Raw genomic sequence first — 15,845 nt, 5'->3', positions numbered from 1 at the left:
AATGGCTTTTGTCTATTTCTCTACCCATCAGCCTAGCAAACGCCTAACTTCTCTGCAGAGTGCAGTAGGATTCTTCCTGAAGAAAGTGTTCCTTTACACACTAAGAATATAATAGGTTTGGAATTCAAGGGGAAGTGAGCTCAAGGAAAGTCCCCTCCCAGATATTCGCTTCTATTCCTGTTGCTTTTTTCCCTTCCTCGTAAGTAAGTTCGAATTTGCTTCACCGTGGCTTTCACAGGCTGAAGCAGTCACGGCCGAGCACTCCATCCCCGGCCCCTCTGGATTTGCATCAGCGCTCCAAACCCACATTCCATTTGCATTAAGGAGCCCACCGACAGACAGCCGGCTGGCTCACCTCCCGACTTGGATGCCATCTCCAGAAAGGCTTACCTTCCAGTGGCTAAGTGAGTTAATCCGCTTACCAAGGGTTTGGCTGCCTTCTGACTTCCAATGGTATTTTCCTGCCACTGGCCAGCTCTCCATTTTGTCATCGAGTTTCTGCAGTGCTGGAGGAACTTAAAGTGGGACAGATTAGTCTAAGCAAAAGACTCCAGGAGAACACGTGAATCCCAGTCCCCAGAGAGGCTGATGGCTTAGAAGAAACCCCAAATAGCATCCTGAACCCAGGCCATGAAGGAACGATTTGTCTGAAAATCTCGGAGGCCTGATCGAAGACAGCGTGGCCAAAATGTCAACCAGCTGTACGTTGCACATCAACCTAACACCAGCATGATGGTTTACTTGATATTTCTTTAAACTGTTTCATGTTTTAAAACTTAAATGCATTTATTTCAAAATGAAACAGCCTAGGCCCGATCGGCGGATCGGTTTTCACTAACCTCATAATATAATGCAACACATCTTTTGTGATTAAATTTTGGACCCTACTTGCCCTATTATGGTAGGGTTTTCAGGTGTTTTGTAAAACACTGTGACGGGGTGTGGTTGAACCTAAAGTCTCAGAAACCCCAAATCCCGAAATATAGGTTTACAGAGGCACATTCTGAAACTCATAGAGAAAAGGAAAGGCAAAGGAATCTTTCCATCACTCCAGTTAACAGGAAACAAGCATCACTGCCAGCAGAGATGAACATGGCCATAGAGGAAGTGACGGTAAAGTTGAAGTGACTAATGAAAGCACAGTGGTATTCTGTTCTAGCTCATTCTCTTTGTCTGGGGAGGGATGTTGGCCCCAGATCCACTTTCTCTGTTTTCTAAAGGAGCATCTTTCTTCTCGAGGTCAGCAGAAGTCCTGTGAGGAGTTGAACAAGGAGGACCTGGGGCACTGTCATTCAAGGCTGTTTAATGCCATCTTCCAAAGCCCACCTCTTTGGAGACCAGACTTTGTCCACATGTCATATGGGGGGTGAGTTTCAACCCCAACTTTGCCCTTCTCAGCAGTGTGAAATTGGGCACACTCCTTGTTCTCTCGGTCTTCCATCTGTGACACTGAGTCCTCCCTTTGAGGCCTGGCCAGCAGGGATCGGAGCTCCCTGTTGGGATGGCAGAGTGTGCCATGCAAAATGCATACCTAGCACGTAGTGGATGCTTTGTGGGTGGCTTCGATTACAAAATGGTCAACAAGTCTGTGGTAGGACAAAAGAGACCCCAGTCTGAGTTCAGAATACAGCCTATCTCCTGGATGTATACGTATTAGAAAAATCACAGAAAGGAAAAATGTAAGTCTTCTCTCATCTTACTATTCTGGCAGCCATTTTCTTTCTCCTTTGTTTCATCAATGCTTCTGTAATATATATATATATATTTTTACATTTTTACTTTGCTTTTTGGACTTCACATTATAATGTGAACATTTTCCCTTTTGCTACCCAGTCTCTTCCAAACCCCGATGAGTGAAGGTGCCTCATTTCTCTACATGTCCCGACCACCAGGCCTGGAGATTCGGTTCTTTACAGCCACATGGAATGTTCCCGGGACATCAGCAGCAGCCTGACCCTTGACCTCACTGTTCAACCCATTACTCCTCATAATTGCAAAAAACTTTCTAAAGCATTTCTGACTTACGCAGTGAGCTCACATACGTTATTTCTTTAAACATTTTTTTCCCCCTATAAGATTGGGTCCTTAGAAAATTCCCAGGAGAGAAGCTAAAATGAACAAAGATATTGGACATTTTTAATAGCCCTCTGGACAATTGCCAAATTGCTTTTAGGTCAACAGTTCTGCACACATATATCGAGACCCCACTGTGTGACATGGCTTCTCACCCGTAGTGACAAGACAGACCCATCACAGCATTGTATGTGTACCTGCGGCGCTCCGGCGAGGCCAGCACTAAGTATGATTGTGTTTATCCTTTTCCCGGTTAAGTCGTACCCTCTTGTTTGTAGTGGGGATCTGTTTTTGATACTTTTCTCTTGGATTTGATTAATCGGTATACATCTCAGCCAGCCATGTGAACTTTCAAAAGCAGGCATGTGCGGTAAGTCAGTCGCCCTGTCCATGCTCAGGTTTCGTCACCTGTGGAATGAGGGCCCATCAGCTGAAGGGCAGCCACCCTGGGAAGCAGGTATTCTTGTTATCCCCACTTTTGTGATGAGTAAACTGAGGCTGGGTGACATAGGGTGACTTGTCCAAGATCGCATGAGCGGTTAAACGCCGGCTCTGTCTAAATCGTGTGTTCTCACCTTGATGCATAGGTTATACTGAGAGACACCTGATGAGACGATTTGTCAGTACACATAGAAGTCCTGTGGAAATGAACTTGGAAGGGCCAATTTCATCTCCAGGATGGGCCATAGTGTGATGTTTGTTTGTTTGTTTAGTTTTTGTGTCCACACGGCACCCCCGCATCACCCCTCTAAGCCACGCCTATTTCCTGAAGGTCTGCTTCAGATGACTGGTGAAATAAGTCAGGAGGTCCCTGGCAAGGATAGATTGGTACCGCTATGTGACATGGGTGTGCCCTAGGGGCACTCCTAGGCCACACGGTCTCTGCGAGGCCTCCCAGTCCCCATCCTCTTCAGCCCAGGACCTGCCCACCATCTTCATGGGGTTTGCAAATCAAAGTTGCCTTTCCACTAACTTTAACAAGTTGGCTATGAATTTCTTCATGGAGCTTCTCCTTCAAAGGCCAGGAGCTTCTGTTTTAAGTAAAGGCTGTAACAAATCACGAGTAGTTAGATTCTCCCCTGGCAATTTATCAAGTACGTTTCCTCTCTGGGTAGCTACTCATGGTTCCCAGGATTCAGACTAGGAGAGGCGAAAAAAGCCAGAAGTAACACAAGCGAGTGAAGCAGGCAATAGGGAGTGGTGGGGATTGTGGCAAACCGAGAGCTCATGTCCTGTGTGTGGGGGCAGCGGCTCAGGTCCCCCGGACTGTTGCCATGAATGAAATAGGCTCAGTATTGCTAAAACCTTTATTCTTCAAGAGATGCTAGAACTCTAGATTCCCAGGTGAAATCTGCCCACTTTTATAAATGAGAAGTAGATTTGGATTCTAAGAGGGAAAAAAATGCCAGCCCACACCAAACACGTTTGCAAACAGACTTTGGCTGAGTGCAAGCAGTTTGTAAGCTTTGCTTCAGTGGCACGTCTATTGTACTATGTGGCAGCTGAGACCCAAGGGGAGGAAATGAGCATTACTGAGCACTCTCTGCCAATAATTTAAGGGCCTTCAGGGAGAGGAATGCACATCAGCAAAGTGCAGAATTTTAAAGTCACCAGGAAGCACATTCGGGTGCAATCAGACTAACTGCAAAAGTTAACATTTACTGAGCACTTGCTACATTCTAGGCCCTGCGTGGAGATCTCTGTCATATGGTCATCACAGCTAAATATTTTGTCCACTTTACAGATGAGGAAACCAAGGTTCATGGACGATAACTCAGAATACAGAGTGGACCAGCATGCAACGGCGCCTGACTCCAGTGCCTGGGTCTCTTCCGCTACTGTTCGCTCTCTTCTTAGGTAGTGAGCCTCCTCTCCCTGGGCGTGTGATGAAAACACTATGCAAAAGGAATATTCCATTGGACCGATGGGACAGAGGGCTCAGAGACTGACCCACGTGTGCCTATGGAAACACAGGATACGATAAAGGTGCTCCCGCAAACCGATGGGGGAGAGAGTGGACAGTTTAGTCACGGGAGCTGGAAAGACAGAACCACTTACAAAGGCAGGCTGCAGAGGGAGTGCGACTTAAATTCAAAAGCAAGACTAGAGTATCAATAGAAGATATTATAGGAGAAAATATAGAAAAAAATAACGTAGCATTTTTTTTTTGTGGGAAACCTTCACCACATTGTGTGTGTGCAGTGTGCCCGTGTGTGTGTGTGTGTATGCCTGTGTGTGTGTGTGTGCCTGTGCGTGTGTGTGTGTGTGTGTTTGTGTGAGGGGGTCTCAAAAGCACACGCCATAAGAAAAAAAAAGGATGGACTCGATTATGATACAATTAGAGATTTCTGTCCAGTGAAGGACACTTTGGAGCAAGTTCACAGACAGATAACAGACCAAGAGAAGGTATTCGTAATGTCAGAAATGGACAAGGGCCTAAATACTGAAAATATTCCAAGGAATTTCTGCAAAACGAGAAGAAATAGAAACTGCAAGGGAAAACTGGGCAAAAGTGAACAGGCAGTTCTTGGAGGAAACCCGAAAGGCTAACAAGCAAACATGGCAGCTCCAACTGGGCAGCAAACAGAAATGCAAATTAAGACAACAATGAGATATTGCTTACACCTGTCAGATTGGCAAAATAAAAGAACAGAATGCAGGGTAATGCAAAACATTGGTGAGGATGCGGAGATGTAGATAACCTTGTGCAAGTGGGAATGTTTAGACAGGGGCAGCCATCTTAGGGAGCCGCCTGGCTTGGCCTTAGTACAATTGGGGTGTATATGTACACCCCGTGACCTAGAAATTCCATTTGGGATATTAGTTCTCAAAGAAATTCCCACACATCTCCATAAGGTGACACATGCAGGATGTTCATCCTAGGGTCGTTGGGCATTCAGAGGCAGCCTAGGTGCTTGTCCTGTGGGGACGGGTACGTGAAATGCGGACAGACACTGCGGGGTACCTACTGGGCAGCAGTTAACGGCATAAGTATAGATCTTTAAAAACATAGTGCTGAGTGAAAAAAGTAAAAAGTAGGAGATCTGTGGCCTAATACCATTTATATAAATTCAATACTTTCACACGAATACGATGTACACAGGGTGCAGGCATTAAAATGATTGCCCATGGAGAGGGGAATGGGGTTGGGAATGAGGATAAAAGGGACGAAGTAAGTAAATGAATCAAGACAGATGCCTTGAATGGACCAGTGTCGAGATTGAGCCATGAAACAAGGGGTGTGATGAACTCAACCAACACCTTTCCCCAAAGTTAAAAAAAGATATTTAAAAAAAAATAAATAAAGCCCTCTGCCCTTCTGCTGCTGGGGACCAGCCAGCCAGGTTCCCCAGCCCGCCGGTTGTTTGCAAGCCTGCCTTTCTCCATCCTGGCTGAAGGTCCAGTCCTGATTTTGCGTCTTCCTCTCGCAGCTCCTTCCAACATCATCGGCTCCAGTGTTGAATTTTTCTGGCCTCACATGCCATGCAGAAAATCAAGCGGGCGTCTGCACAGGGCGGGGGATGGTGGGGGTGGTGGGGGTGGGAGAAGGTGGTGGTGGCTATCAAGAACGCTTCCTGGGAAATCCAGAATGTACTCGGCTCTGGGCCTTCTGGGTGAAAACGAGAGTAAGTTCTCACCTCTCTTCCCAGCCAAGATTTGCAGATTGTAAATAGGAACATTTGAGGTGAAAGATAAGGAATTGATAAGTAGATGCCATGGCAATCTTTGGCCTGGGAGACATTTGGAAGAATGGGGGCAGAACAAGGGACTATAAGACACACAAGGGACTATAAGACACACAAGGGACTATAAGACACACGTGCACGGGCATTTTTCTCCCTCTCCCTCTGCTGAGGGCCTCTGGATTTTGTGTGCTGCAGTGCAGACTGTTGAACCTGGAAGCGAGAATGATGGTGATCGCAATAGCAACTGCTGTTTAATTAGTTATTGCCCATTATTTATTTATCATCGACAGTACCGGGAGGAGACGGTCACGTAGGTTGTTGCTAATTCTTGTGGCTCCTCTTTTGTGGGGAAGGAGTTCGGATCTCAATTTGACCTGAGAGATGGAAGAAAGAAAATACCTGAACCCTCTAAAGGCTCCAGACTCTCCTTTCCCTGAGCTGTCGATTCCAGGGGTCCCCAACCCTCAGGCTGTGGATTGTACTTGTCTGTGTCCTGTTAGGAACCGGGCCGCACAGCAGGCGAGCAGCAGGCGAGCAAGCAAAGCTTCATCTGCATTTGCAGCCACTCTCCAGTGCTAGCATTGTCGCCAAAAAATCAGACCAGCGAGAAACCAAGCACCACTTGGAGAACTGGAGAACTCAGGTTTCTTACACCAGTGGTCCCAGCTAGTGCTCTGAAGATCTGGGCCATGAGCTCAGGGGTAACCTTGCTTTTATAGGGCTTATCTGCGCGGTTACAGCTGGCATGAGCCAATTGGTTAATTTGTCCTCAGGCGGTCACAGAGCACAGGAGTTGCTATGGGCAACGGGCAGTTAGACAGAACAAACAAAGGGGATGCATCTGTTATCTAGACAGAATAAACAAAGGGGAGGGTGAGTCTTCAGTTGATCTCGAGGTCACCCTACCCTTCGGTCTCTGTGGCAAGCATGTCTACAGAAGCAGAACAAAGAGCTGATTACAAGGTTAGCCATTTGAGAGGAAAATTCCTCTTCAATACCACCACCTCAGCTCCATCTCAGATCATCAGGCATTAGATTTTCATAGGAGCACCGGTCCCTGGTGCCAAAAAGGTTGGGGACCTCTGGTACTCCCTGTGCAGACAGCAATGGAATGAGGCCTGGCTCAAAATCCCAAAGCATAATGCTGCGTGTCCTTGGACAGGGTGCTCGACCTCTCTAAGCTACAGATTTCATACTTATCAGATGGGTGGAGAGTCCCTGCCCTGCCCACGTCACCAGGCTGTTAGGAGGTTCACAGAGGGGGCGAGCAAAGCATTCTTTGAAAGAAGGAAGCTGTTGCTCATTTATTTAGGGGCTTTGTGGAATCACGTGGGTTTGCCTCCAAAGTCACATTAATTTTAAGTTGCTTCCCCCTACCCATTTTTTCCTAAGCCCCTCCTCTTTCGCCTTTGACATATGACCATTTCACTACCACATATACATTATTTATAGTTATTATTGTTATTATAACAACTGTAATTGTTCCAAAATGCACAACATATGCATGCACTATTGCCCAATAGTGCATTACCTTAATGCATTACCTAATTACCAGCATGTGTGTCAGTGTACTGCTCAGCGTTCCCATGACTCTGATCCAGTGCTCGTCCCTCTCTCTGGGCCGCCTCCGTCCTTCCCCTGGTGTCACCCAGGTAGCTGTTGCCCACCTGGGGGTTGATAGAGCATTGCTCTGGGTTCAGGAGAGACCTGGGTTTGAGTCCTGGCTCTGCTGATGACCAGCTGTGGGACTCTGGGCAAGTGACGTAACCGTCAGATGAGAACAGTGATATCGCCTTCCCAGGACTCCAGTGAGAGCCACAGGAAGTCATGTTTGCAAATGTCTGGCGCATAGTAAGCACTCAGGGAATGCTAACTGCCTCCTTTTGATGTGCAGCCTTGTGTATTTCCCCTTCCAGCATGGTTGTTCATTGGTCATTCAGAAAGAGAGAGGCAACAGGGAATTTTAAAAAATTAGACCCCGTGATGGTTAATTTAATGTGTCACCTTGGCTGGACCATAGTACCCAGATATTTGGGTGTTGTTTTTGGATGAGATTGACATTTAAATTGATGAACTTTGAATAAAGCAGATTACCTTCCCTAAGGTGGGTGGGCCCCGTCCAATCGGTTGAAGGCCTGAATAGAATAAAGACCGGCCTCCCCCAGTAAGAAGGAATCGACCAGCAGATGGACTCAAACTGCAACTCTCTCTGGCTTTCAAACCTGCCAGCCTACTCTGCAGATTTTGGACTCATCAGCCTCCATAATTCTTGAGCCAATTTCTTACAATAAAGCTCTCTCCATACACACACACAAGCGTACGCGTGTGTGCGTGCGCACGCGCACGCACACACATACACACACACTATTGGGTCAGTTTCTCTGGAGAACCCTGACTGACACAGACCCTCCAACTCAGAACTCTCTGTTATCCGACACCTCTCTTAGAAGAGTCAGCCTGGAAACCGATCCAGGGGCAGGTTCGCCTGGACACCTTAGCAGGCAGGTGACGGGCACAGCATCAGTACCTCTGAGCAACTAGCTCTGTTTCTTGATAATGAGAAGCTGACCACGAGGCAGGAGGCATCATGGGACTTCCCCAATTTGTCTGAATAATGAAGTGTTGCCCATTGCCTGCATAGCTGACTATGAACAAAATATGTGTGTTCCGTGCTCTATCCACCATTTGGAGAAAAAGAGAAAAAAACGCATTAGGATTTTTTATGAATGCTCTAATGAAAATGTGTTCCGTGTTCATTGGCTTCTTCCCTACCCCGAAGCCTTGCTAATTACCAGTGTTGTGTTACAGGTGTTATGGGAGCTCAGACGTTCGGTTTCCAGGCTTTCACATTCTGGGCTTTTCCTTCATAACAGGTTTCTCAGCTTAGGTGCTATTGACATTTGGGGCCAGATGATTCTTTGTTGTTTGGGGTGGTTCTGTGCATAGTAGGGCATTTAACATGAGGCTCCTTGGCCTCTACCCAGGTCCCACTCACCCATTAATCACAATATACCCCAGTGCCCAAGGCTCACGATTCTTTCAGGAGCTTATGAAAATGTTTTAATTCTAATCTAACTTTAAAATCAGAAGGGAAAAAATGAATATCATAATAAAGAACATATAATGAAACCAGCCTGGATTATATTTCGCCTCACACCAAACTTAGTTTTAAAATATAATATTTAGTTATTTTTCTTACAGAAGAAGAAATGATGGTGAAAGTGAGTTGGGCTCACAAAAGCCATAGTGTATGGCCCTGCCTCTGCCCACGAGATGCCATTAACATTCTTTTCCAAAATTGTGACAATCAAAAATGTCTCTAGACCTTGCCCAGTGATCCCCAGGGGCCAGGGCTAGGTGTGTAAAATCAGCCAGACTAGAATGACTGCTTTACACTAATAATAAAAGTAATAATTACTGAGTCAGCCAACAAGCACCTCCTGAGTGCTGGGTGCTTGCTCTGGGGACCGTCGGAAGAATGTGGTTGCTTTAGGAGTGGCAAAGGAACCAGGCGAGGTCCATAAACGGGCTAGGCAGGCTAGGGAGGTGTGTGGGCACATCAGATCCTTCATGTCTGGCGGAGGAGCTGCGACTAATTGATTCCAGGAGTCGGGAAGGATTCTCAGAAGCTGGCATTCTGAACCGGGTCTTGGAAGGTGAGTGGGAGTTTTTCAGATTGGAGTGAAGATCAGGAGAGGGTCCTTGGTCTGCGAATAAGTGTAGAGGGGTGAAAGGTCACCCTCTGGTCTGCCTTTGGGGTCACTGCAAAGGCGTAAGGGCCAGACATAAGCACCTTTGGTTTAAGTGGAATGGGGTAGTATTTAGTTCCCTGGAATCATGGAAATACTGATTTCTTTCTGAATCTCTGGAAAGATTCATTTCTTCTGTCAGCACGACAATAACATATGACGTGAGACGCCACCAGCTGTGACACCACGTCCAGCCTCGCGAAGCCCAATTAGAAAATTAACGTTGATTTCAGATTTATCAGATTCGAGTTTTGACTTTTGTCCAGAGGAGAACAGGGGTGCGGTGTTATTACAGGCTTGTATTTCACCTTCTGGAGGAAGGAAAGGAAAGACACGCGTCGTTTTGACGGGATCCAGAGCCCAGCTCCGAGAGGGGTGCCCTATGTTATAAGGGCGCTGCTGTCTGGAAGTGGTCCTGCCCTGCGGATGCCATTTAGTTTCCGCGCCTGCCCTGCCAGAGATGTGAAAGGGACGCCGGCCGACCGGCCGGCCCAGGGCGAGGGGATCTGCCGGCCTCAGGGTCTTGGCACGGCGTGTGCTTTCCAACGGGCACCTCGGGGCTGGGGGACGGTGCCTGTGGAATTTTAGATTAGCCACAGTCTGCGCTCCGCCTAATGGTGCCTGCCCCGCCCAGTGCTCACCTAAAGACAGGCCTGAGAACACTGGAATTAGGGGCAGCTGGGGTGACTTGGAGTCTCCTGCTTTTGGGGGGCAATGGGGTCCCATCTCAGCCTCCCTTCTGTGACTATTAAAAAATGCAGCATCTCCTCCCCCGACTCCCTTGCAATGCGCAAGGCCAAGGGTTTGGGGGCATCCAGTCCCTCATCATCACCTGAGAGGCAAGGCTGTGCAGGTTTAAATCCTTCCTCTGCCGCTCAAGTCCACGGCCTTGGGCAAACTGCTTGACTCTGTAGGATAATGGCGGAACCAGGCACTGTTGTATGTGCCTTTCCTGTCTTCACCCATCAGCCATTGCACCAACTTCGAAGGTGGTGCTGGGCATAGAGTGAGCGCCGGGGAAGCCTTAGCTCCTGATTTTATCATTATTTTGACTTATCATTTTTGTGAGCGTGGGGGATAATGTGAATGAAGTTACTGAGCCTGGAAGCTGACATTTCAGGGTCGTTCGCGGAGTTGGTGTTAGGATCTGTCTAGCCATCATTAGCTCCTGCATTACCATTGGGATTATGGCTGGCGGGGCCGGACAAAGGCAGAACATGGGCCGTTAGTTTGTAGGGAGAGAAGTCCAGCCCGAGTAATCCTGTGAGGAAGGAGGGGGCGCCTCCGGGTTCCCGTTTTACAGATGTGGAGACCGGGGCTCTGAGCCGGTGTTTGACTTGCCGAGGTCACAGTGAGTAGCAGCAGAATAAGAGCAGACTTGGAGCCACCCACCCCTGTCCCAGAGGAAGTTTACTTGGGTTCATAGCCACGGTCCCTCTGCAAGCCCCTCACATCCCACAGAGGAGACTGGGACAGATGCCCCTTGTATCCCCTCCAGGGCTGGGGGCTGGTGACTGCTGTGTGCACCAGCAGCCCCATGAAGCGGGCAGAATCCAGGAGTCCCCAGCACCATCCAGAAAAATGAAAATAATTTAATGCTCACAAACGCAGCCCTCATTATCTCTCCAAGCAACAAGATCTGTCTCCAAACCTGGGAAGTTCAGATTATTGAGTTTCCAAGTCTTTTTACCAACCCAATCCAAAAACAATCCTGGCTTTATAACTCAATAAAAATGACTCGAGCTTTCGGAGGAGAGCAGAGCACGCAGGCCTAGGGGCAGATGGGGGGAAATGATCAGTCTCCCCAACTGCGGAGTGGTGCCCTGGCTGCCAGGCAGGGGGCAGGGCAGGCTTTAGGCCCAGAATCTTCCACCATCCAGGGAGAAAGACAGCCAGAAACGTCTGCTTCCACGTCCTGGATGGGATTTACTCCCATGACAGGCCCACGTCCCCTCTGGCAGATGGGGGAGTCAAAGCAGGGTGCAGGTGCCAGGAGGGGCCCAAACACGGTTGTGCAGGTTTTCCCGGAGCGGGTTTGGGGACAGGTGTCTGAATTTTTCTGGGCTCCCCAAACCATGCTCCCTGGCGCAGGGCTGCCTCCGCCTGGAGGGGGTGCCCAGTTCCAGTTCATGCACTGGTGCCCGGGGGTGCCCACCTGGCCTCCTCTTTTTGGGCACACATTTTTCTGGGGGCTTTCTATAGAGTCCTGAGGTCTGGAGTAGACCAGCCTAGACATCTTTTGTCATGTGCTCAGCATATTCTTCCCTGCAGTCGGATGGCTCTGGGTGACTGGTGGGCGGTCTAAGCATTTAACCTCGGAAGCCTCACTTTCCCTCAGGCTTGAGGGAAATGAAGCTTTCCCTTGCAGGGTTAGCTAGGGTTTAGACAAGGTGATGAGGTGAGGGGCTGGGGAGGAGGCACTCTCCTGCACAGCGAGTGGCAGGGAAATTGGTTCGACTATATCAAATTAGTGATTCGAATCAACCACATTTCTATCTTTTGACCCAGTAACTCTCCTAGGCGGAACTGATCCTGTGAGTAATATGAACAGAAGGCAAAGGTATTTGGAGGAAGAGGGTCAGGACCACCATGTATATCAGAGTGAAAACACATATATCTACCCATTGATAGAGGGCAGGTTCAACAAAGAGGGTGCCCGCCCCCCAATAAAATATGTTGCACCCACTGAAGATCTACATTCAGTGATATGGAGGGAAACAAATTAAAACACACACACACACACACACACACACATCAAATTATGGAATACTACAAAGGATATTACTTGGTTTTATATAATCTTTATAATATGCATTGATTTATATATTTTCTGAATACTATACGTAAATAATCTGGAAGTGCACACCAACCAAATTGTTAACAGTGTTTATCCCTTTGGGATAAGCATATGGGGGATATTTGCAATCTACTAAGTCCATTTTAGAGTGCTTGATTTTTTTCAAAATGTAGCCTTCATTAATGTAGAGTCAGAAAAAAAGGTATTCCAGTTTGCTAAAAGAAAAAAAACCCAAGAGCGTAGATCAAGCGCAAAAACGGTGGCCGACGACGCATAGTAGGTGTTTGGTAAGTGAAGTTCGGTCCACAGGGCCTCTTGGCACCATCAGTCCCAAGCAGCATCTTTGAATCTATGTAAGCATTTGTCCCCTACTGAAAGTTTACTGATCGAGCTAGCAACATTTGGCCAAATTAAAATGGAAATGTATAGGCAAAGTAAGGAGCATTGAAAGAATAAAAGAAAAGAAAAAAACCTGACTATACATGTATATAAAATCCATATTACAACATGCTAGAAACCATAAATTGGAAACATGTGAAATTGCTCTATCTATATTGGCCTGTAGATCGTGTTTTTAATACACGGACTTGAACTTGAGCCATCTTTATAAAGCACCTGAGGGTGGGAAGGTGAGCAGCGGCCTCGGGAGCTGGGAGAGGTGAGCATGTCTGCGCCCCAAACACACAACGAAACCACACTGACCACCACCACCACACCACCCCCCCCCCCCCCGTCTCCAGCCTTCCTCTCTGTTGATTTTTTTTCCAAATGGGGTTCGTATCGCTTTTGAGACAAGAACAAAAGTATTCGAAGTTACAATAGAAAACACAGAGGAGTACATAGGCTCCATAACAGTGGGCTGCATAATAGGTGTAATAGTAAATGAAGCTTTCTCAGTGCACAGGCCCTGACACCACTTCAGCTTTGGGACAATTCATCTGACCATCATTCAATGCCCTCATCCACGTTAGTCTGAAAGTTATCAAAGCCTCCCTGCACGATGCTCCCCATCATACTCTCCATGATGAGTCATTGCATGTCAGCCTCCCCCTATGTGGAACTCACATCGACCTATAATGTTATTCCTGCTTAAGCTAATTTGTGCCTTTATAGGCTCTGAAACCCCTCATGTCTTCGAGACTCAGGAGAGTCACCTTCTCCTGTGTATTCCTCTAATCTCTCAAGACTTAAGGACTCCTCTTCTTTCTTTCATCATCACTGTGCACTCTTATGGTCTTTTACTGTTCAGGCCCTTTGTCCCCCCCCGGCTAAGCTCAACAGCCTCAAGGGTGCTGTTCATTGATGAGGACCACCCCCCTCCACAGGCTTCTCTTTTTCGCACAGCACGTAGTATGTATTTTATTGAATGAATGAATGAACGAACAAATGAATGAGATAGGGTCTCCCCAAGATACTCCTCCCATTCTCCCCACCCCATGACAGAACTCCATGGGATCTTTGGATGGCAGAAATAAAGCAATTCTAGAAGGAGGCAAACTGCCATTTATCTAGACCTACTTGCGTGCTGCCCTCCCTCTAGACCCTTAATAGATGTTGATCGCACTTAATTCTACCATTTCCATTTTACAGATGTTGAAACAGAGACTCAGAGAGGTGAAGCGCTTTGCCCAAGCTCAACTTTCCAGGAACCCGGGGCTAGGAACAGAGGTGAGGAGAGATCGAGACCCTGGGCTGGGTGTATAGGAAGCAGAAAAAAAGGCAGTCAGCAGGTTGGTGCTTGGGAAAATGTTAATAACGTTAACTTCATTATTGTCTTGGTGAGCAAACGTCTGCTTATCTCCCAAGACCAGAATTCCCGGAATCCTTGAACTTGATGTGTGACTTCTCTCATCATAGCCTGATAATAGCCCAAATGATATTTTACCCTCATTAACACCCAGAGACGTAGATGCTATTATTATTCCATTTCAGATAAAAAATAAAAAAAAATCCTGAAGCTTAGAGGAGTTACTAGGTTCCCAATACAGGCAGTTGAGCCAGTGTTTGAACCTGAGTAGTCTGACCCTCAGCCTGGGTGCAATCGTCCCACATGGTTTTTACTTCCCTCCTCAAGTATGGTGACTCCAGCCAGGGGCAAGTGTGGACGTCCCAGCTTGGTCTTGGCAGGTCACATGATCTTTCCCTTGGAACTGGAGTCAGAGTTGATGTGGGTTCGAATCTCCGCTGGGGCCATGGTGCCTTTCAGAGATCCTTTGGTTAGTCTCTCTGCAAACTACTATGTGCCAGGCGCCGTGCTTGGCTCTAGGGAAGGGTGCCCACGGAGCTTACAGACGATGAACGATGGAACAAATACGCAAACGAGACCCCTGCAAGGAGCGGAAGGGCTGTGAAGGGCCCTCCTCCCAAGCCACCCAAGCAGCTCTTGATGAGTAGGACGGCCGCTCTGCGTGCCAAGCATCACCGTGTGCCTATTTCCAAAGACCGGGGCACACACGGCGTCCAAGGCCAAGCGCACGGCCAGGCTGACTCAGAACCCATCTCTGCGGGTCTCTGTCCCGCGGCTTCTCCTGGCCGGGATTTCATCAGTTGTGGTGCATCCAGGAAAGCAAGCTACAGGAGGCATCCCAGGGAACGGGGTTAATACGGGGGTTGACCTGGCAGGTGATGGGGGTCTGAAAGAGCAAAAATGGAGTGTGGAGCTGAGCCAGAGGTCAAGGCAGGAAGCAGCTGCCACCCATGGGACACGGAGACGGGAGGACTGAGGCTGGGGAACTTGGAGGAGGGACTTGTGAAGTTGGGGATCAGACCCCTGAGATGAGGAAGGAAATGAGGCTGCAGTGGACTACAGAGCTGGGGTGAACGGGGATACTGCTGGGTGATAGCGGTAGGGACATCAGGGAACGTCAGACTGCCTCCTGCCACCCCGTCCCTTCCAGCGCCCCTCCTGGCAGAGCCAGACGGGAAGCCAACTGCTTGACGGGTGTGAGAAACGACATGTGTACACTCTGGACTGCGGCTTCCCCGGACACAGTGCGGATGGGTGGATATAAAGCTGAGAGAATATATCTGAGGCTGCCACTTACAAATTGTCTGGCTTCTGGAATTTTCCTTAACACCTCTGAACCTGATCTATGAAAGGGGCTAGTACTGGTCATATGGTCACTATGGGGATCACCTGAGATCGTGATGCAAACAGCTTGGCCCCTACAGGCTCTCACCGAATGATAGCGTAGCTAGTGTTCTTTTTGCTCTCTCTTTTTCAATTGAAAAGGCCTCAAGTAAATTTCCTTGCTCTAGGATTTTTATAGCTGTAAAACGGACAACAAAGCCCTTCTCCTCCTCCCTAAAGAACTTGTCTGCTTTTATTTTCTTCAAGAACACTTATTACCAGCCAAATCACAGCGCCATCTACTTTATTAAAATCCTTCTTTAGCGATGGTCCTCTCCCCACGAGAATGTGAGCTACACGAGGGCAGGAATTTCATCTGCTTTGTTGTCTCAGGACCAAGAACGGGGCCTAATGGCTGGTTGTGCTTAACAGCTATTGGGTTGAATGAAGGAAACAGCAGAGCTTCTGAT

General features: G+C 47.9%; 1 protein-coding gene across 2 annotated transcripts in view; it reads left to right on the top strand.

Annotated features, from left to right (window-relative positions):
* GSC (goosecoid homeobox) overlaps positions 1–15,845 on the top strand; it is a 72,930-nt gene that overhangs the window by 24,257 nt on the left and 32,828 nt on the right. The window contains exon 4 of one of the 2 annotated variants that reach the window (XM_039884131.1): positions 3,818–4,183. The exons of the other annotated variant lie outside the window; for it this stretch is intronic. Within the exon in view, the coding sequence (XP_039740065.1) occupies positions 3,818–3,846 (29 nt within the window). The 3' untranslated portion in view covers positions 3,847–4,183. Of the gene's footprint in view, positions 1–3,817; positions 4,184–15,845 lie in introns of those variants that run through there. 2 annotated transcript variants of the gene reach the window in all.

Source organism: Pteropus medius, unplaced genomic scaffold (assembly GCF_902729225.1).
Source record: "Pteropus medius unplaced genomic scaffold, Ma_sr-lr_union100, whole genome shotgun sequence".
NCBI lineage: Eukaryota > Metazoa > Chordata > Mammalia > Chiroptera > Pteropodidae > Pteropus > Pteropus medius.
Note: the sequence above shows the minus strand (reverse complement) of the source record. Positions and strands in the feature narration are given on the sequence as shown.